Raw genomic sequence first — 20,276 nt, 5'->3', positions numbered from 1 at the left:
TCTTTCTCCCTGAGCTTTTTGGTTTGCTTTCTATACTGCTTTCTCTGTGTGACAGCGCAGAATTTTCCAGCTCCAGCACAGACTTCCATGGGCACTTTTCCCTTGCACCTGTGTGGTTCCGCAGCAGGGGTGGTTTTTGCAGAAATTTTCCCAGTGGGAGAGGCAGCTTCGTCACTGGAGCGTGGTGGCTCCCGTGGGATGGTAGTTCGTGGGAAGTGTATATGAATTTATTTTACCATCTAGTCAGAGGTGCTAAATGGCTGGATAAAAAAAGTGAGGCAGAGCTGTGAGTGCTTCAGAGAGGAGCTGAGAAGTCTGGCTCTCTACGTGCTAAAAGTCTTGCCAGCTTCTGAGTGAGACAGCCAGAAGAAGATGAGCAGGGAGGTGCACATCTGGGAATCGTGGCAGCTTGTCATTAGGTGTGATGGAGTCAGAAGTGTCTAGAAGATGACCTAGTTTAATAGCTGAGAGAGAGGAGGGAGGATTGTGGGAAGCTGCTGTTTTCTTTCTCTCAAAGTAGAGAAAAACTCCTCAGCCTTGAAAGAACGATGAGCTACTTTTGTTCCTCAAAAGAGTCGTAGTGTACATAAAAAGAGACGTTGGAGGGATTAAAGCTGTAATAGAATCAATAATGGATTAATATTAACCATAACCCAAGAATTAAATTAGCAGAAGTTTGCTGTAGGCCACACAGTTATAGGAGGCAACTAGCAACAACAACAACAACAACAAAGAAAGAAGTTGAAAAACAGCTTGTGAAAATACAGAAGTTTTCTCACTGCAGTGATGGAAAACAAGACTTATTCTTACTTTAACTGCATCAAATGAAGTGAATACAATTCAGCACATTTGTGCATATACTTTCAGGAAATATTTACTTTACAATAAGCAGCTCTGTGATTCAAACAATGCAGCTAATTACAGAAAGGTGCTTTGGAGGTATTGCTCCAAAGAGCATACATTACCATGAATTACTGTTGGCCAGACATCAGCTGGTTTTACAGCTGGGATTCTTCTGCTACCAGATGAGTTGGTTGGGACTGTAAAAGAGAACAAAACTGGAAAGTGCTAAATCGGTTCATCGTGTTTCTGGAATATTCCAAAGTACTTCAGTGTCTGAGGAGTGAAGGGGGGCAAAAGGAGATGCCTATAGGAGAAACAGAGTATGCAAAAGTTGGAGGTAAGGGAACTATAATATACAGAGTATATAAAGATAAGAGGAAATAGTGATTTTTTAAAATTATATATGAAATTAGCCAGGGAGAAAAGATAAATGCTAATTGCTTTGAAATCTCCATCAGTGATGGGAAGAGTCCACAAAAGGAGCACTGCAAAAGGGAACATATAATGAGGTATTTCTGTGTTACTTTTGAGTAGTATTTTCCCAGATTAATAAATTTTTTAAAATCTGTGATTTACTGCTTTAGAACACCATAAAGGTTTTCATGTTGTTGTTCATGCCACAGCCCAGTACTGTTTGGAGCATAAAGGAATGTAAATGATAAACGAGCACACAAGATTGAAAAAAACAGGCATAAGCCAGTGCTGCAACCACCTGGCCCTGCTGGCAGCTGGGGCATGGCTGTGGAGGTGTGGATCACCTCGTCCCTTTGGGGTGGAGCACCTCCTGAGGATGCTGAGCTGTCTGTCCCACCTCTTCTGCTGGTCCTCACTGCGAGGATTAGAATCTTCTGTGGCCTCCAGCCTCTTTCTTGTATTCTTTCCCCAATTGGTCCTGTGCTCTTGTCATCTTGTGTTTACCCCACTGAGGGTTCGGTCCTGCACACACCTCTTGTTCTCCTGCTGTCTCCCAGGAAGCAAAATGCACAGGACCCTCCAAACTCTGGCTCTTCCAGCCATGTTTTTTTAAACTCCTGTAGCCTTTACTCTGTGGAAGGATGTAAACTGGGTGGTTTTTTTTTCTTTGTGGTTTCCCCCCCTCTTTTTTTGTTTTATTTTGTTTTGTTTGTTTGTTTTTATTTTCCCTATTGAGTTTACATTTTCAGAATTACACTGATGGTATTTATTTCAATTTTGGGGAGATAGAGACTGTAATCAGAGATTGAAGTCTCCTGTATAACTGGCTGCTGCTGTTCAGTGAGGGAATGAGCAGCAGTTCAACTGCTGGTAGGGGAGCCAGCGGAGAGCCTGAAGGGACTGGCTGCAAGCAGATCCTTCACACTCTTCTTGCATTTAGAAAAAAGTCTAGATGTTGGATACTTGGAGAAAAGAGCGGAGAATATTTGGACATGGACGTGTAAAGTTGCCCAAACTTCACAAATCCATGGCAAAAATCCTTCATAAAACTGTCTTGCATAGAACAGGAAAAAAACCCTCTAATTCAGAGGAGACCATGCAATCTAACTGTCAAACCTGAACTGGATTAAAGCACACTGATTTCTGTAGCTGTGGCAACTTTCTGTGTAGCCTCCTATTTTTAGAAATGGAGTCAAGGATAAGATTATTAAAACATTCCTCATATCTGATGCTATTGTTGTGATAGTATAGAATATTGTTTCTCTATATGTGGCCTTATTAAATATACCAGCAAGGCTAAACCCAAATGTTTCCTTTTGTTGTTTTCCAAAGGATTCATCCCCCCGAATTCTTCAAGAAAAAATACGGTGTGGATGAAGCCCACTATGTGACCGAGGTGAGTTGTCTGTGTCCCTGGACATTCTTTTCTCTGAATACAAAATCAATAAGTAGCAATGATTTTGCTTAATTTTAGTCCTCTGCTTACTGGATGTCTCCTGACTTAGTGGGACCTTCTCTCCCTCCCCCTTTACTGGAAAATGTCCTTCTGTCTTTTAAGGCGCTTGTAAATTTTTATTATTTTTTTTAAGGCTTCCCTTAAGTTCTTAATCCAAAGGCAGTCTCATAAATGTGTCTTGTGCATGATGAGACTTGTCAATCTGCATCTTTATCCAGCAGAAATTGTCACTAAATACCTTTTTTTGCAATGCCTTGGAGATTTGAGGAGATTGCTGTCAGGGAGGTTGCACATCCTATCTCTGATTTGGGAGCCTGCATTTATTTTATGCCTCCGAAAAGCTGTGAGGACAGGCTGCCTGCCTCACTCTTATTTTCTGTAGAACCACCTTATTGCTTGAATAAGCAAATATATCCACATTTCTGAGTGCAAGTGTGCCTTGCTTAGTTAGGTTTGTCATTTCATTCCCGAGCAGGTGTTTGTATCCTTGTGCACCTGGCCAGCTATCTTTCCTTCGGTAGGAAGGCTCAGCAGGGCCAGGACAGTGTTCCTGCCAGGCTCTGGGGGGGATTGTCATGGAGAGCAGCTTGAAGGAGACGACTCTGATACTTCTGTTCCTGCAGAGCACTGACTCTGACTGTCTAGACCAAAAATTTTGCTCTTGCCAGCTGTGTGGAGGTTTCATTTCATTTTCATAATGAGTCCAGCTACGAAGTGAAGTTTGATCTGTATGCCAGAGGCTGGGAGTGGAGGAAGCTGTGGGGAGGTTGCTTTTTGACATGTGTGAGTTGGAGTCGTGTGGAGTGGCAGGCACTCCAATGCTCGTCTCTCAGACAGTGAAAATTGTAAGTGGGAAATACATGTTTCATTTTTAATAATCATATTCTTTTGGGTCACCTTGGTTGTCTTGGGTCACTTTCCATCAGCAACTGTCTTTATTGCAGTTCTATTCTCTGCTTCCTTACTGCCTAAAAACATCATTAATGGGAAAAAGAGAGCTCTTTATGTGGACCAGTAAATAAAATTAAAAAATAAAGGCTCCTTTTGACCTGGCTTATATGTACTGAAGTGAGAAGCTGTTGGAGCTTGCAGCAAAATTGTCCAGCTCCCAAAGGTTCTTTCTATAACTTTTGCCTGGTTTGCCAAGGAATGGGTTTGCCACCATCAGGACACTAGGGGCCTTATTTATAGGAGTGCTTTAGGTCAACAGATAACCAGCTGGTGTGTGTTATCCTGATGTTTTGTGAGATTAAGAAACAAAAAAATAAAAGGGTGGAATTGGTGTTTTTAAACCTCAGTGCCATATGCTTTCCTTTGATCATATCAGTAACGTGCTGTTAAACTGGTTTAAAATTGGTAGAACTGTGCTCTGTGGAATTATGTCACGTGTTCATTGCCTCAAGAAGTGTGGGGTTCAGTGCCCACCTTTTGCAGCTGCTCTGAAAGCCCAGCTCTCCACAGGCCCAAAGATTTTATTCTTAGTTTGTGAATGTTTGGAGGAGCCTAATAGAAGGATTAGTCAGTAAAAGGTGACTGGTTTACTAGTAATAACAAGAATAAATGTTGATTGCTAATCATTTAGCACGTTGTAACGTAACAATATTAGTGCAGGTGTGTTTTCTATGCAGTATTGTGTTGAGGGTTGAGTATTCAGTTTTTTCTTATTTCTGTGTGACTTTACAACTTCCTGGCTCGTATGTTGTGTCTTCCTAATGATGACAATAGACTTAAACTTCAGTGTAGTTGGTATTTCTGACTTTAAAGGACACCAGCAACCTGATCACTGCATTTCTGTCTAAATATTTGTATTCTGCTGTCTCTTATTGCATGTCTCAGGTAATACAGCATTTGAAAGGTATCAGGGGAACATTTTTGTCTTTGCAGCTTGTTTACTTTTTATGCAGTGAATCCATGATGGCATTGGTATCAATGTGATTATGAAAAAGAAAAAAAAAAAGGAAAAATAACAGCAATCTAAAACTTCTTTTTAGATATCCAGTGTCTTGGCTTCGAAGAAACCTGCTGTGCTTCTCACTTTGGTAAGTTATATTCTGAAGAATAAATTTTCCTCAGTAAGGAGATGAGTTTATTTAGCATTTCTTTGCACTGTCACTCCCTCTCTTTTCCTCACAATCTTATGCCAAATTTGAGGCCACCTGTGTATAACAATTTAGTCTTCTGGCCCCTCTGTGATTTCAAGATTTGTAACCTGTGGCCTCATCCAGTCTGCATTCTGCCTGCCAGAAGCTCTATTGGTTTTCTGCTAAAACATGGCAAGCCTGTCTAACAATCATCCATGCTCCTGGTCCTGTCTACAATGACTCCAAACTCCTTTTTCCTCTTCTGTCCCCCTTTCTGGTCATGTCAGGAGCATCTTTGGGCTTTTCTGTGGGAATCCCACAAGGATGCCGGGAATACTTTTCCCACATAGAGTGGTTTAGTAAGAACAACTTCTGGAAGGAGGGAAACAAGTATTTTATATGGTGCTTACTTATTTCTTTGGAAGAAGGATCAGTGAGTAGGGGTAAAGACTGCAAGTTCCTTCTTCCCTGTCATCTCTCTCTGGTTCTTTCCTGGTTTACAGAGTTTTTGTAAACCCTCTCACTACTAAAAGTATCTGTTTTATTGTCTCCAGTATAAGAAATGACTTGCTGACTCTGAGCTTTCCCTTACAGCAGAAGCAGTGGCAGCTCCTGGATTTCTTTTCCCATGATAGTGATCAGACAGAAGCCTTAAAAAAAATTCCCTTCTCAAGAAGTCACATGGCCTGAGATCTGAATTCTTTATCCTTTAAGGACAGAGGCCCGAAATAGTTTTTAGTCTTTCTTCCATTTATATTTGTATACACATACATACACTTAAAAGATGCCTCTATGTCTTAATTTCATGTTTCTTAAGAGAAATGAGGGAAATGGAATGTTTGACCATCCTGTGCTTCTTACTGTGCATTTTCTGCACGTGGAGTTGCTGAGTAGTTACCACTCTGTGAGCATCCTGTTGTACTCAGGAATTTTCACATGATTTTTGGCTGAGAGGATGGTGCTGTGGGGCTTTCACGGCTCCCACTGCCCTGAAGAAGTATTCAGGGAAGGGAAAAGCACTTCCCTTTCCCCTGCCAGTGGAAAGCTTGTCCTCTCCTCCTGTGGTCTCACTCCAGATGCAGACCTGGAGCGCTGTAGGGTTTCCCAGGCACATGTCATAAGTGTTCCTCTGCTGGGTAGCAGCCAAAATACTCCTGCTTATGCTGCTTGCTTGGATGGAAAGCTGTGGGGGAGCAGCAAGCAAATTTAAATAGTAAGCATTGCCAAGGCAGGGCGTAATAATTTATTTTAAAATGAAATTACTTTAGAAGAAGCCTTCCCTGTTTTTCATTCTCCTGCCCTTTATAATTATTATAAAGGTCTCGCAGCTCTCTCTCAAGACAAGGGCATTAGAAATCAAAGCTTGTCTTTTTCCTGAGCAGCACATCCTGACCGGAGTTCTGCTCTGGTCTCCTGTGAAACTGATTATTTGTTATATTGAACTGCATTTGAACAAACAGTCTGGGCCTTGTTATTTACAGAGGTTCAAGTAAACTTATGTCTAAGTTGTCTTAAAGACTTACTGCAATTGGGTTCTCCCCACAATTTAAATTTTAAACACCTGTGTTTGGCTCATAATTATGGTCCTTTTAATCCTTTTCCTCCCAGCGTGGCGTTAATACCGACAGTGGAAACGTCTCCAAAGAAGCTTCATTTGAGGGCATCAGCCAGTAAGTGACAAGGCTTTTTTATACACTAATGGTTGCATGGTTATGTTGAACTCATTTTATATTTCAAATTAAATGATGTTTTTTTCCTAATGACAGGATGTTGAATGGCAGATCAGGTGCTGAATATTTTATTTCCAAAGAAATTTTGATACATTTTTCTACTGACTTGAAATAGAGAGGTTTTGGTTTTTTTTAATCTCTTTTCCATCTAAGTTAATCCAATGTTTCTCTTTTTCTGTGTTTGCTGTAACTATTTAAACCCAAATATACCCATCCTCTTATGTACATTTCCACTTTTGGGATTGGAATATTTGATTTTCAGATTTCAGAAAAATTAATCTCTAATTTCTTTCTTTTACTGACTTCCTTGCACAATACTGAGCTTGATATCAGGAATTCTGGTAGGCACGATATTCTGAAAAGATGTCGCATTGCAGGTGTAAAATAAAATCAGAAATTACAAAAAATAAGATCACTGCCTAGATGTGATCTTTTAGTGTCCCTTGATGTTGTCTTTTTGTGACGTTTGACTACTAGTGGGCTTAAAATGCCTTCCTGCATGTGGTATTTTGAAAAGGCAGAAAATAAAAACACATCACAGCTTGCTCTGGGGTGCGAGGACGATGGGCTCAATTTTTAATGAAATAAAACTGTCTGTTCTGTTCTGATACCTTAAAATGAGATCATCTTCTGTTTTAGCTCAAATGTGTGGCAAAAAAGAAACACATTGCTCCCATTAAAAAGCCTGTTAAAATAAACACTGGTGCTGAGATGTTGAGGCCTTTTTCTATGGTTGGTCCTTGTGTCCCACTCACCCCGCTGTGTTTTCCTCCCTCTCTGTCAGCAGCACGTTAGTCCTGCAGTGAAGATGGTCCTGCACAGAACTTGCTGCAGGTTTGGGCTCTCAGTTGTGCAGTCTGAGAGCCTTTCTGCTGGGATCATCTTTTCTCTGTGTCAAGTGATCTGCAGTCTGATTCCATAATAACTTTGTGCTCCCCTCTGCAGCAGAAATGGGAGCTTAATGGTTCTGTCAGGGTTTTTTGAGGACCCAGGTGCCAGGCATTTAAACACCTTTTGTGAATTAAATATAAACTATTCCATAATGCATAATTCCATTAATACTTTCAGAGAGTGTTTGGTGTCTGTTCTGCTGTTACAACCAATGTGAGTTCTGCTGCTTTGACCACACAGGTAGTCATCTTATGCTGTCCAGGTACAGGTGGACTTCAAAGTCTGTGTGGAGCAATACCTCCAGTTTTATCTGAAACACCTCTGCTTGAAATATAATCAGTTATTAACTCCAGCAGTAATTCTTTATTGGAGTGATGTACAAAGGTCTGCTTGAAGTACCAAAAAACCCTTTCTTTCCCCCCTGAATTTCACTAAACACTAGAGTTTAATTAATTAGTAAGACATTTCACTAGTCAACATAAAGCTAGGAAGCCACTCCATTTAGCACTTGATTTGAGATTTTAATAGCATGTCTCCTACAACACTTAAAGGGATTAATGATGTTTAAGCACTGGCTTCCTGGTTAGCAGTAAAGATGCTGTTGGTGTGCTCCAGGAGTGCTTCTCCATTCCTTAGGGGTGATTTCCAGCTGTTTAGCAGATACTTCTCCTCTGAGGCTTGGCACATGCTCAGCCCTCTCCACCCCTAGGCACCGGGTCATTCATTTTGCTCCCTTTGACAGCTCTGGTTGGTATCTTGCCCTCCAGTGCTCATGGTATGGAACAGCGTGCATTGATTTTGTTGCTGCATCAACTCCCCTCATCTGACAGATACTGCACCCTCAAACCACTTGTTGCTCCAGCTTTCCCTTAATCTTCCTGATGCTGCTTCTGTCTCTGGTGTGCGTGGTCCATCAGGGGTCCAGAGGAGGGGGAGAGCTTCCTCAGGTTTTTCTAACTGTGTGTATAAACCAGTCCATCTGATACTTGTTTTCAGCACAGACCCGAACCAATGGCAGCATTCCTGCTTCTCCACCTCTCCTGGAGCCAATCTTTCCTTTATAGAAACATGTATTTTGGATGTGTTGGTGGTTTCCAAGGGGACTAAACCCACAGAGTTTATACTGAGCAATGTGTCCCCTCAATCTGCCCTCCCTCCCTCCTGCCTGGGGCTGTGCCTTGCTGGCTCTCTCCATCCTTGGCTCTGCCCTGGAGAAGATGCTCTGATTTTATTCCTGGGCCCCTGTTTGTTTCTGTTTTCTGGCTGCCTGGCCAAGATCTATTTCTTGCCAGGGCTCTTTTATGTTCCTCCTGCTCCCATATGTGTTTTTTTTCTCCTAGGCTGACTTGGCCTGCTGTGGGGTTTCCTTGGTGGGTTTTTTTGATGATGGATAATACTGGAAATAATGGATAATTTCCTGAAAGAGCTGAATCTCGCTCTCTTTGCAGGCTGTTCCTCAGCTTCTGTCAAGAAGCTGTCTTTTTCTTGCCCTAATGATGTGGCTTCCCTGCCTTTTTGAACTTCTTCTGGAACGTTATTACCTAAGCTATTTGATTAATTTTCGTAGTGCAATAAATAGTCATTTGAGGCAAAATGACAGCTGTGGTCATGGGTTATTTCTGTGCCCTGAAGATCAACCCTAAGTCATTTTTGTCGTGCTAGCAGTAGTCAAACTTGATTTTATCCTGATTATAGAGCCCATAATAGTGAATTATATCTTGGTTTTCATTAGTTCCTGTGTTGCCCTCAGATGGAGACCGGTGGTTCGTGGGGAGCTGCCCCTCTCAGCAGAGGGTGGTTCTGTGGTTCAGTGGAGGGACCAGTGTGGGACAGGGGCTTAGGACAGGAGACCTGCACTGTTCACTAATTCTGTATTCCTGGTAGCTCCCCCCAGATCAGTTTAGTTTGCAGAAGTGACTTGCTCTCTCTCTTGCTCCAGATGCCTCAAGCGTGGAAGGCAGATTTCTTTTCTAGAAATACATATTTCTGTTTTCTAATAAAGGCCAACTTCTGTGTTGGTGGTTTTCTTTCCCTAATTCATAGACCTGTTTCTCAGCCTGGAAAATGTGCAGGATTTTTTTTAGTCTAATCATGTCACTTATGTAGTCCTTGCAAAAATGCTTTGGGAGGATGTGACTCACCACACAGAACGTGGATTTTGAACCTGTACTGTTGAACAGTCCTGTGCCATATACTTTAAAAAAACCCTCTTGAATAAATCTTTGCTCACTGTGTTGATTTTTTTTTTTCACCCTCAGAATCAGTTGATGTAAATGATGGACAGTTTAAGCAGTTGTACCTAATGTTTAAAGTTTTGCAGTGAATTTCTTTCCCTCAGAACTGCACCTGTTGGGTATGACAGTGAAGACCACCTAAATGTCCTTTTTGTCATGCTGGTAATGAAGTCAGTCATTAAAAGAGCGACTCTCCATGCTGAGGAGGAGAAAATTCTAACATTGTGTATGAATATGTTTTAGATTTTTATCACTGTAGACACACAAAGTGTATTTGTTAAACTGACAAAAAAGAGGTCTCATTATCGCGTGCTATTACACGGGAGGTGTAGATTTCTAGGGGGTTTTTAACTAATGAATTTGCCTTGCATGTTAGAGGAGAACTGAGTACGAAATCAATTTGGACATGCCTTTAAGTGGACTATTTTTTACTTCTCTGTTGATTAAATGGGAGCATTAATATGTTACAGATTGCAACTGTAGCAAATGTCAATTTGTTTTCTTCCTCAAGACCACATATCTCATCATCTAAGTATTGTCAATTTGCAAATTGCAGAAAAATGTAGAATTAGATTGCTCTGCGTGATCCTCTTAACGTTAGGGCAGTACATGTTTTGTAAGAGTAAGTTGTTTACTGTCTAGTGAAATCAAAACTTTGCTGGGGGGCCAAGGCAGGGTGATTTTATGTGGGGGTTTGTGCACAAATTACGTGAGTTAAACACTGTTCGTGTACTTGATGGTGAAAAGCTCTTCCCCTTGAGTGTAAGCAGTAGCTTTTAGGACATGGTTTGTTTAGCTGCCTTGTGGGTAAATGTCCTGATTCTGGCCAAGACAGGGTTAATTTTTTGCAATAGCAGGGAGGGGGCATGGCCAGGACCCCGATTTATTCTGTCCCTCCTCACCTCTTTGCTGGGGGCAGGGAAACTCTCCCTCTCTTGGGAGCAGAAGGGGTTCCTTCCAGGGGAGAAGTGTGGAAGGTCCACTGTTTTGTTTATTGTCAGGGTTTTTCAAAACCATGTAAATAATTTGTCTTATACCTTTTATTATTAATATTGCTGCTGTAACTGTTAATTTTCTTATCTCATTGCTGTTCCCAGTCAGTTGCTCTTATCTCAAATCGTGATCTTTGCCTTTTGTGCTTCCAGGTGGAGGGGGGAGCAGTGGCATGGTTTTAGTGGGAGCACTAATTTGGGAAGCACCATTCCTAAAGCACAGCAGCAACCACAGTGGCACATAATTTGAGTCACCTGCCTTAGAAATCTCACAATTGTAAACAGGTGGCCTTGCAGCCGCTCACACAGAACCCACAGGCTGAGTGGGGCTGGGACAGTTCAATCTTTAACTGCCTTGGAAAAGTGACCTACAATAGATTCTCTCCCACAAATGAATTGCTGTTGTGTCCTGGAGGTCTAACATCTTGTTTTCTACTTGACACTGCATCACAAAGTCTGTCTTTCGGGTGAGAGATAAAACTGCTGTTCACCTGATGAGCTCCTGCCTCTCCTCCACCCCCAGCACCCTCTTGATTCAATCCTGCTGTCTCTCTGTCTGTTGAATTAGCTGCCCCAGTTGACAGCAATGAGAATTTTAAGGAGCTGCCCCGTAGTAGGTGGTCCCAGCCAACAGGTAAAACTTGCATTTCTGGCAGCACAGACAGTTCAAGAAGAGCCTTTATGTCCTGGAAAGGTCAAATCTGGGGACTGTGATGCAGATGGTACATCTCTGTGTCTGAAATGGCTTTCCTAAAACTGTTATTTGAGCTATTATAAACCTACAGCACTGTACAATTTTCCCCCTATTTCCTAATGCTCGGATGAGAGAGTCTTCTGTTGTGAGGTTCATGTTTGGCTCGTTTGATTTGCTTTGGATTTCATCCTTTTGTGGTTGTGGTTAAAGAGAGCACGTCAGGTTCTCGAAATGCGGATTTTCAGAGTCTAAGCTGGTGCTTTTTGTAACTGCCCCTCCCTGCCCTTTATTTTCTTTTGTTCCTTTACACTAACCATAGTTTACTCTTATTTGCATAGAGCTGGAGTTGGAGCTTTCTGCAGTGCTGCAGGGTCTCCTTACACTTGACTTCATTGATCTGTTTTCTGTCTGACATATATTGGGAGTTTTCTGCCTGTTGTTACAGCTGCAGCTTAATTCTTCTGTGTCTTGGTTTTCTGTGGTGGTGTCAGTTGGTGTGCTTTCCAGCCAGGCAGGGAGCTCAGGCTTTTGGGTTGTTAGTAATGTTATAGATTGATTTTTTTACTATGTCATTCATATATTTTCCTCTCTATAAATTTGTATTTTACTGTCTCTTCCATTCCAGAATCATTTCTGCATTGATGTACATAGGTAATTATTTTCGAGATGGTGATGATTAAATGGAAAATGTGCCCTTTAGATACTTTCTTGTTTCCAGGTGACCAGTTTTATTCCATGATGATGCATTGTTCTGTGACTGGTGGCTTTTTGTGTTGAGTGATTTTTTTTACAGTGATTTCTCATTAATACCCATAATGCTGAATACCATACAGCTTGTCCTTGTTGAATACTGTGATAAGTTTTTGCTTTGTATCTTGGATAGGAACACAGAGTTATCAGCCTTCTTCTTATTAGGATTTTGTAAGTTTATGAGCATCTGTTTCTGAAAAAGGGGTTGTTTTCTCCTTTCTGAGGATGTGGGAAGACCCTTGGACAATTAGAAGTGACTTCTAAATAATTTTTAAAATTGGATTTGTGCTTTAGTTGGTCCCTTCTGAGGTATAAAGAATGGTTAATAACCTGGAATAGATTTAATTTTTCCTTGAAAAATGTGGGAAAATGAATTGTTGCCTTACAACATGGTTTTGAAGAACTGTTGGGAGCCTTGGAGCATTTTAATTCTCTCAAAAGCCATAACTGAGGAGCCAACAGTCCTGAGTCAGACGAAAATATCCTTGATGCAGAACACTCCTTAGGCATTTAAATTGTAAGCAAAAAAACCCCTTGAACAATGTTTGAAAATCCATTTGTGTTCCACCTAATTACTCAGCTTCTTACTCTATTGGCCACTGCAGTGTTATTGTTTAGAGGGCCTCAAAATAGTTCCAAGAATACATGAATTGCTAATGCAGAAAATAAACAGAAAAGCAGTTAGAGGCCAAGGTGAGGTGGAAGCTTTTGCTTTGCCTCTCCTGTGATTGGAAAAGACACGGAGAGTTGTTTTCCTTTTCACGATCCTCCAAGCAAGCTTGTTTATCACATGCCACCTTCTGTGCACGCAAAAATGGGAAGGCACAAAACAAAGGCTGAAATCAGCAATTCCTCGTGTTTAATTTCATTGAGGGGTGTTTGAGGAGCAAAGTTAAAATCCCAGCATAATTTGGAAGGCACCTTTGGAGGTCACTCTGGTGGAAGAAGGGTAATAAGTATGTCTCAAAAATACTGTTACTCTGGGTTCTGTAAATCCTTAAAATTATGTATCTGACTTATTCTTATGTGTTTCAAAATTAAATGCAGTGAAGGTGAGTGTATGCAGTCTCCTCTATGCTGAACTCCCAGACAATATTTGCTTTCACTTCACTTTACTTCCTCAGAGAAGACACAGTTTAAAAAAAAAAAAAAAGAGTAAATACATGTGTCTGGCTGCTTTTTCAATATTGATGTCTTTTGGTTTTTTGTAGATTTAATGTGAACAACAAAATCCTTCATCCTGAAATTGCAGAATGGTGAGTAGCATAAAACCTTCCTCTTTGAGTGCTGTTGAACATGCTTTTATTGTACCATTGCTGCAGAGAGATTCCTTCTGCAGAAGCCTCCTACTTTACGATCTGAGTTTTAATTTTAAGCTGATTTCATGTTATGGAGTGGAAATAATGTGCAAAAGTAAAAACAGGGCTAGGTAGCAGCATTTTCAAAAGCAAAGAATTCATGTAACATTTCTTTAACGTTGTGTCTGGATACACATTTTTATAGGGTGTGTTAGGAGTTAAGTCACATTCATGTAAATATGAATTTGTATGAATAAGAAGAGAACTGAGGATAATTTATATTCTGGCAACAGAAATCAAAAGTAGATCAAAACTTTGAACAGGTAGTATTTTATTAGGTGTTATTCCTTCTCTAGGATTTATTTTAGTAGCCTTCATTTTGTTGAATTATTATTCATGTCACTATCCTTTTAATTCTTTGGGAATTCTGGTGTAGCCTATCTGGGATAGACAAATTAGAGTGTGAGTAAATGCAAAACTACTGCATTTTACCAGTTTTCCTCCCTTGATCAGCATTTCTGACTCTGTCCTCAGGATTGTTCCATAACTGAGGCTTTCTAGTTTTCCATTTAGGAAATTACCTGAAGATAGAACATTTTTGTTAATGAATTAGGTTTTTATCTATGCTTTTTTTGGTATATTAATCTAGAAATGAGGAAGTAAATCCTTAGTTAAGACAGATAAGCCTAAATTCTCAAAATACAAAAGGCAAGTGTACACTCTCACTATCCCTGTATTGTATTGTGTGCTACTACATTTATCATTTTTAATGTTTATTATTAGCACATAGACTGAGAACTGTCTGCTGCTGCCTTCATCTGCAGCTAATTGCCAACTTGAAAGCTGTGGAGCTGTTTTTTGAACATCAAAATGGTTTCAGAAGATGGAGAGTTTTCAAAAGGTGACGTTTCTGTGTAGCAGTGGGGCTCATTGCTCCTGCTCACCAGTGTAAGGGGGAATGTGAGGGCTTTGTGGCACAGAAGGCTCAGGGAACTCATTTTTAAACTTTGCCTGTTTTGTCCTACTAGAATTTGGACCCCAGTACAGAAGAGAGGGAGATGACAATTTGAGCTGCAGAAGGCTTTGGATCAGGCCTGCAGACTTGTTTCAGCCTGTTTCCATCCCCCTCTCCAGGGTGTCACCAGATAACTTTCCTCCTCTGTGGTTTCAATTAATGGGTGGTTGAATGTTCTTCAGGAAGCTCAGGTGCAGGTGACCATGAGGTCCATGCCCTGGAGGTTGTACTGAGAGAGGGAGAGCACAGTAGAAAGGCAGCACTTGGAGCTGGGGTAGAGAGAATCATCTCTTCAGTGATCTGTGAGTGCCAGCCTGGACTTCTGACTTTGTCCTCCCTGCAGTCTCGGGGAAGAGGAATGCTTGGGGTGCACCTTCCCTCCACCTGGCTTTCAAGGAAAGGAAGTTCTAGGTGAAGCCAAAGCTCAGATTTGCATTCAGAAGTGTTTTAAAAGGTTTTATTGGGTTTGGTGGCTTTCATTTTGAGTCAGAAGTGTGTTAAAGACTATTGTTAGGATTTAAGTGTCTGCTGAAATCGATATGAGAATGACAGGTTATGTATATTAAGGCTTACTAAAGCAGAAATCTCCTTGGAATGTCAAGTTACTGCCCAAGAAAATGTCTTTGGAAAGCAATAATATTTTTAGAATGAAGAAAATTTTTCTTTTAGGAAGATGAATTTTTGGGTTGTATTCTAGGGTAGGAAACTGCATCCTTTGAATCATCTCCTTGCAGGGATGCCTATCATTTCAGATTCAGCAAGCTCTGAACTGCTGTGTTTTACATGGTGCTTGTCAGAAAAACTCCTCTGTGCCTTGCTGTCAAACCACCAGCAAGAGATGAAATGGCTGAGCTTTCTGAACCAGCCAGGGAGAACTGGGAGCTACAAAAAGACAACTCCAGGATTATACAATCCTCTAATAAAATGCAAAAAAAAAAAAAAAGATGGTTCAATACTGACAAGGGGCGAAGCATTTGTGATTAAAGGATCTGTTGCCTCCCTTGCTTATTCATCCTTTTCCAAGATTTCAACGTTTTCTGACTTGGAACGGAACATAAGGATAAAACAGAGAAGAACTTGACCTTTGGATTTTTTTTTTTTTATTTTTTATTTTATTTTATTGAGTGGATGCGTTTCCAAACAGATTTAAAAAACTTTCATTTTAAACTTAAGGGCTTCCATTTCAGATTTGATAGTGAAATGTATACACTAAGTATTGATTTCAGTGTTTTGGAAAGAAAACGTCATGGAACAGAAGATGAAATGCAAACTTGTCGGAATTATCTCCCTGTTAATCAGAAGGAGGGTTTTCTAGACTAGCACTTAGCAAAATGGCCTTTTGTTACTGTATTTTACCAGTGTCTGCCTACCATAATTGTGGTGGTGCTAGAAGTAAACATTTAGCAATGTGCAGCTCTTTTTGTGCCTGTTTATACTGTATTTTCCTGTAACCCCAGTGAAAATGGGATTTGATGGTTATAACTGGAAGATTTCATATGTTCTGTATTTTGTATTACTTTGATGGAAAGCTATAATTATTTCTTTGGGGAAAGTGATCTGTATGTTACTGTCTTAAAGCCGTGCATATGCTTTTTGTGTTTTCAGAGGTTTTTCTGCCAGTGTTATAAACCTCTTAACATGTTTTTGAACTCCTATGTTTGGTGTTCATGCCCCTGAATTTCAGAATTGTGCTCTGATGCCTCTCCTTTGCATTTGATCCTAACTCAGCGAGTTTTTATGCCTTGCAGAAGAGCATAAATATATCAACTGTGGGAGAGAAATTTCCAAAAATAAAGTGTGGAAAGGTAACGGCAGAGGTGGGAAAGGGTGAAGGCGAGGCAGGACTGCGGGGTCTGCCTACATGGGCGTCATCTCCACTTGTTAGGTGGTCTGTAAATGTAATGTTTCCAGAAGGACAAGGAGGAGTGGATGTTCCCAGCTGTTTTCCATGCACGTCACAGGCAGGAGGCATTAAGGTTGTGCACATGTACTAAAAAGCAGCAAAACCAGGTGTCTGATAAAACCCTGAGCTGATAACTGGAAACAAATACTTCTGGTGGTGTGATCAGGGCTGCAGAGGGCACAGAGAGAAGCAAACATTTGTGTATCTTCGAGGAAAGCACCAGTTTGGGAAAATATGATCGAGTTAGGTGAGTTTCAGCTTCCTAATTGCCTCGAATTCTGTATGCTCCTGACCACTTGATGAGGCTGGGCATGAAATTTGGTATCCAGGCGTTTAAAATGCCCAAATGTGATTTCAGGATTGAAATGATGCTTGTTTATATTAAAGCTTCCCTCTCCTGTTGGATGGCTGATATGTGTGAAAAGACCAGCTGCTCATCTGGCCAAGTGCAAATAAAAGCACAGAATGTGTGCAAAAGAGGAGAATTAGGAAGAGGAAATGGTTTTACAGTGTTAAAATGAGGGGAAAAAAAAAAAAAAAGCTGAAAATGTTAGGCCAGTCCTGACAGTCAGAGACTTGTGCTTGTCTTTCAGCTTGATGGCACTGAGTGCCTGTTAATCTGAGGGCTGCCTTCCGTGCTGAATCTGTCCATTTTCACAGTTGCATTAGCTGGAGTCTGGAAATTATTTGTTCCCATTAAAATATTAGTGCATTTATGCAGAGTGTGTGACTGGTCCAAGAGCTGTTTTTAAGAGAATGTTGAAGTTCATGAACAAAGGTGGGGTTTTCTTCCTATCCTTATTTTGGATGTGGGGGGAGTAAACCAGGGACTTTTTTGGTATCTAGTAGTGATCCTGTTCCCTGCACATCCTCCCTCCCTTCCCTGCTGATGGTTGGGCAGTGGGTTTTGTTGGTCTCAGAATGACTAAACATCTCCTGTAAAATATTTCACTGCCTGATCTTGTGTAAATGAAGGGGTTGCATTGCATAAAAACTGTGTCCGAGGCTGAGCATGAATTTCTGTATTCAGAAAGATACCTGAGAAACTGTGATCCAAAATAAATACCTTGAGCCCTGAAGCCTTATGTCCAAGTCGAGGAAAATGGGTTTTAATACTGTTTGCACTTGCTATGCAGCAGTTACTAACTTGTATTACTAGCAGATTCCAGCAGAGATTAGACAACTGAATTATGAAACAACCTGTTTTTCAGGCACTTTCAGATCAGGAATATGTACTGTATATTGAAAGTAATATAAAGGCACATCAAACCAGTATTAAATTACCTTGCTAGCACATGCAGTCTTCCAAAGAACAGGATTTAAAAAAAATAAAAAAAATCTATAAGCCTTTGCTACCTCATTCTAACTGGAATGTATCTGAGCCACAGTTTTTTATGTCTTGGTTGAAAGACAGAAGCAGAAATTTGTTTCCTCACCCGTGGTCAGCAGAGTTTACCATCCCAGTGTAATTTTTTGCACTTTGGTGTGCATTTTAAAACCTTGTTCTTTACGTTCTCAACGTGCATGATGATTATTTTGTGTCATATTCCAACTGGCTAAGAAAGTCAGTCAGTTCCCCCCTGCTGCGTTTCTGTTTGTAAACGCATTTTGGTCGATATTGGGATTTTACAAAGGCACCTTTGCTCTTGCCAGAACGCTGGGTTTGAAGGGGAGTGGCTGAGCTGTAGCAATGCAATAATCACTGTCGGTGGGAAACGCTCTGATCTCACCTCAGAGGCACTGATGGCTGAGAAACCTGTTTCCTGGACTCACTAAAAGAAACTGCAGGAGCAGAAATACAGCAAATAGTTTTCTGCAGCAGCGTGAGGAGGAGCGTGGTGCAGTAAAAAGGGGTGTCTTGGTGGCAGTTTCGAAGCACAACAGTCGTGGTGCTTTGTAACTGCTGCAAACTCTGGAGTGGAGATGGAAAACACAGTTTAAACGTTTTCATGCAGTTCCAGAGATGTAGTTCTGTGCTTTGTAAACAGTGAGAATGTACTTCACAGCTGCCTTAGAGATAGGCATGAAAAATACTGGGAATTCAGTATGTGTAGCAGTGGAAAGAGCATGTGGTTTTTAATAGGAATTATGGAACAGTGCTTTCCTGTCCATGTCCCAGTAAACAGCTGCTTTTATTTGAAATACACGGTGGAAATACGTGTAGTAGAGAAGAATTAAATGGTAAATTTTTGAGATGAGTTCAGAAGAGAGTGTCAAGGCACATAAAACTTATACAAATTCATTATCTCGTAAGAGCAGGATTAGGTTTTTAGGGGGTTGCTTTGTTTTGGGGTGTTTGTTTTTTATTTTCCTTCCGAAGCATGTGAAAGGATGGAGATCATGGCTGTATCTACTGCTGCTGTGGTTTCTGAATTTCGTGGTTTGGATTTTTTAATACCAAACAGAAATTGCATTTCTTCACACCACCCCCTGCACACCTTTCGGGGAATTGCAAATAGGTGGGAGTTGGGATTGTGCTGAACAGAAGTTCTGGAGATCTGGGAATTTAATGATGTAAACGAGTTTCAAGTGGTGTTTAAAAAGTAAATCAAGTGTGCTTATAGAAATGTTCCATTTGAGGCAGTGTTTGAGTCATGACAAATGCAGAAATGCATTGCTTTTGTTCCTAATGTATTGTAGAATGAGTTGAAAAAAATGTTGGTTGAACCATTTGTTTATAAGTATTAAACAGGGCAGGCTGATGTTTGAAATGCTCGTGACTTCCCTTTGTAAGATTGTTTTGCTTATGCTGAATCAAAGCCAACAAAGCTTTGCTGTCATGAATACTGTACTAGCTGTTTGCTCTTGGGGTGTACTTGATCTCATCTTCCAATGGGTGATGCATGTTATTTTCAGTTTTTTTTTTTTTAATTGTGTATTCTTAAGCTGTGAAGTTGCAGCCTAACATGCTCTCTGTCCTCCCTCTCTTCAAGTCGTGTGATTAAGACAGACATGGAGTTGGAAGTTCTGCGCTACACCAATAAAATCTCCAGTGAAGCTCATAAAGAGGTAATGGGTCCTTTAGTGTTAATAATTTTTGCTCTTAGTGTAGCAGTGGTGCTCAGAAAATGTTCCCAGCAACCCAGAATTGCTTAGTAATAAAATAATGGAAAGGCTGGCTAGAAATAAGAGGATAATATCCCTCCTATTACAGCCCAGTAATATACCTTGCATTGTCCTTGAACTCACTGGTGCATTTGTGATGTGTGAGAAATGAGGTGTGGTTTTGGGTAAGAGCTGGAGCCTCAGCAGAAGGTGACCTGCTTGCAATCTGTCTGTCCTGTGTGCACAAATACCTACACAGTGATGGAGAAGGAAAAGATCAAGAAGATTAATCAGGCCCATGTCAGCATGTGCAGGTGTGAAAAGTTTAACTATCAGGTAACTCTCTGCAGGTGCTTGCAGACTGGAGAGGTGTTTCCATGGGCAGGGCAGGGAGTCCTTAGGTTGCTCCTCAGAGATGGGTCTGTCCCCCAGGGCAGTGCTGAATCTTGCAGTTCTGCTGCACCAGTGGGGCAAAGACAAGTCCAGGCTCTCAGCAAGGCTGCTCAGGTCAGACCCAGCACTGTACCCTGGAGTTGTGCTGCTCTCCTGGTGTCAGTCCTGTGCTCCATGGAGTGATGCAAAGAGGCCATGAGTTCTGGGAGTGATGATGACCAAAGGAAGCTGAAGTAAAAGTAGCTGATGAGGTAACTGACTCAGCTGCTGGCTTTGCTCCTGCTCAGATTTCTGAACTGGGAGGTGTAAAAATGTTTTGAAGTGAATATTGTAAAATTGAAAAGTCAAGGGATAATCAATTTGCATTCATTCTCCTCGGTTCTTTATCGTCCTTGAGTAATCGTCTCGCATCTGAGAGTATTTTTTCTGTAGATCAGCTGCCTAGAATTTCTATAATACAGAAACAGGAAAAGGAGTAGAACATTCTTAGCAGATCTGAGAACAAAAATAAGATTTATGAGTTGTAAACAAGTGTTA

General features: G+C 40.9%; 1 protein-coding gene across 1 annotated transcript in view; it reads left to right on the top strand.

Moving 5' to 3' along the window:
* The first annotated feature begins 2,563 nt into the window (after positions 1-2,563).
* PEPD (peptidase D) overlaps positions 2,564-20,276 on the top strand; it is a 111,471-nt gene continuing 93,758 nt past the window's right edge. The window contains exons 1-5 of the mRNA XM_027905610.1: positions 2,564-2,653; positions 4,705-4,752; positions 6,403-6,464; positions 13,297-13,341; positions 19,235-19,310. Of these exons, the coding sequence (XP_027761411.1) occupies positions 2,564-2,653; positions 4,705-4,752; positions 6,403-6,464; positions 13,297-13,341; positions 19,235-19,310 (321 nt within the window). The remainder of the gene's footprint in view (positions 2,654-4,704; positions 4,753-6,402; positions 6,465-13,296; positions 13,342-19,234; positions 19,311-20,276) is intronic.

The sequence above is a fragment of the Empidonax traillii genome, unplaced genomic scaffold (genome assembly GCF_003031625.1).
Source record: "Empidonax traillii isolate 1590-97213 ecotype Southwest subspecies unplaced genomic scaffold, ASM303162v1 scaffold1176:size335168, whole genome shotgun sequence".
Taxonomy (NCBI): Eukaryota; Metazoa; Chordata; class Aves; order Passeriformes; family Tyrannidae; genus Empidonax; species Empidonax traillii.
Note: the sequence above shows the minus strand (reverse complement) of the source record. Positions and strands in the feature narration are given on the sequence as shown.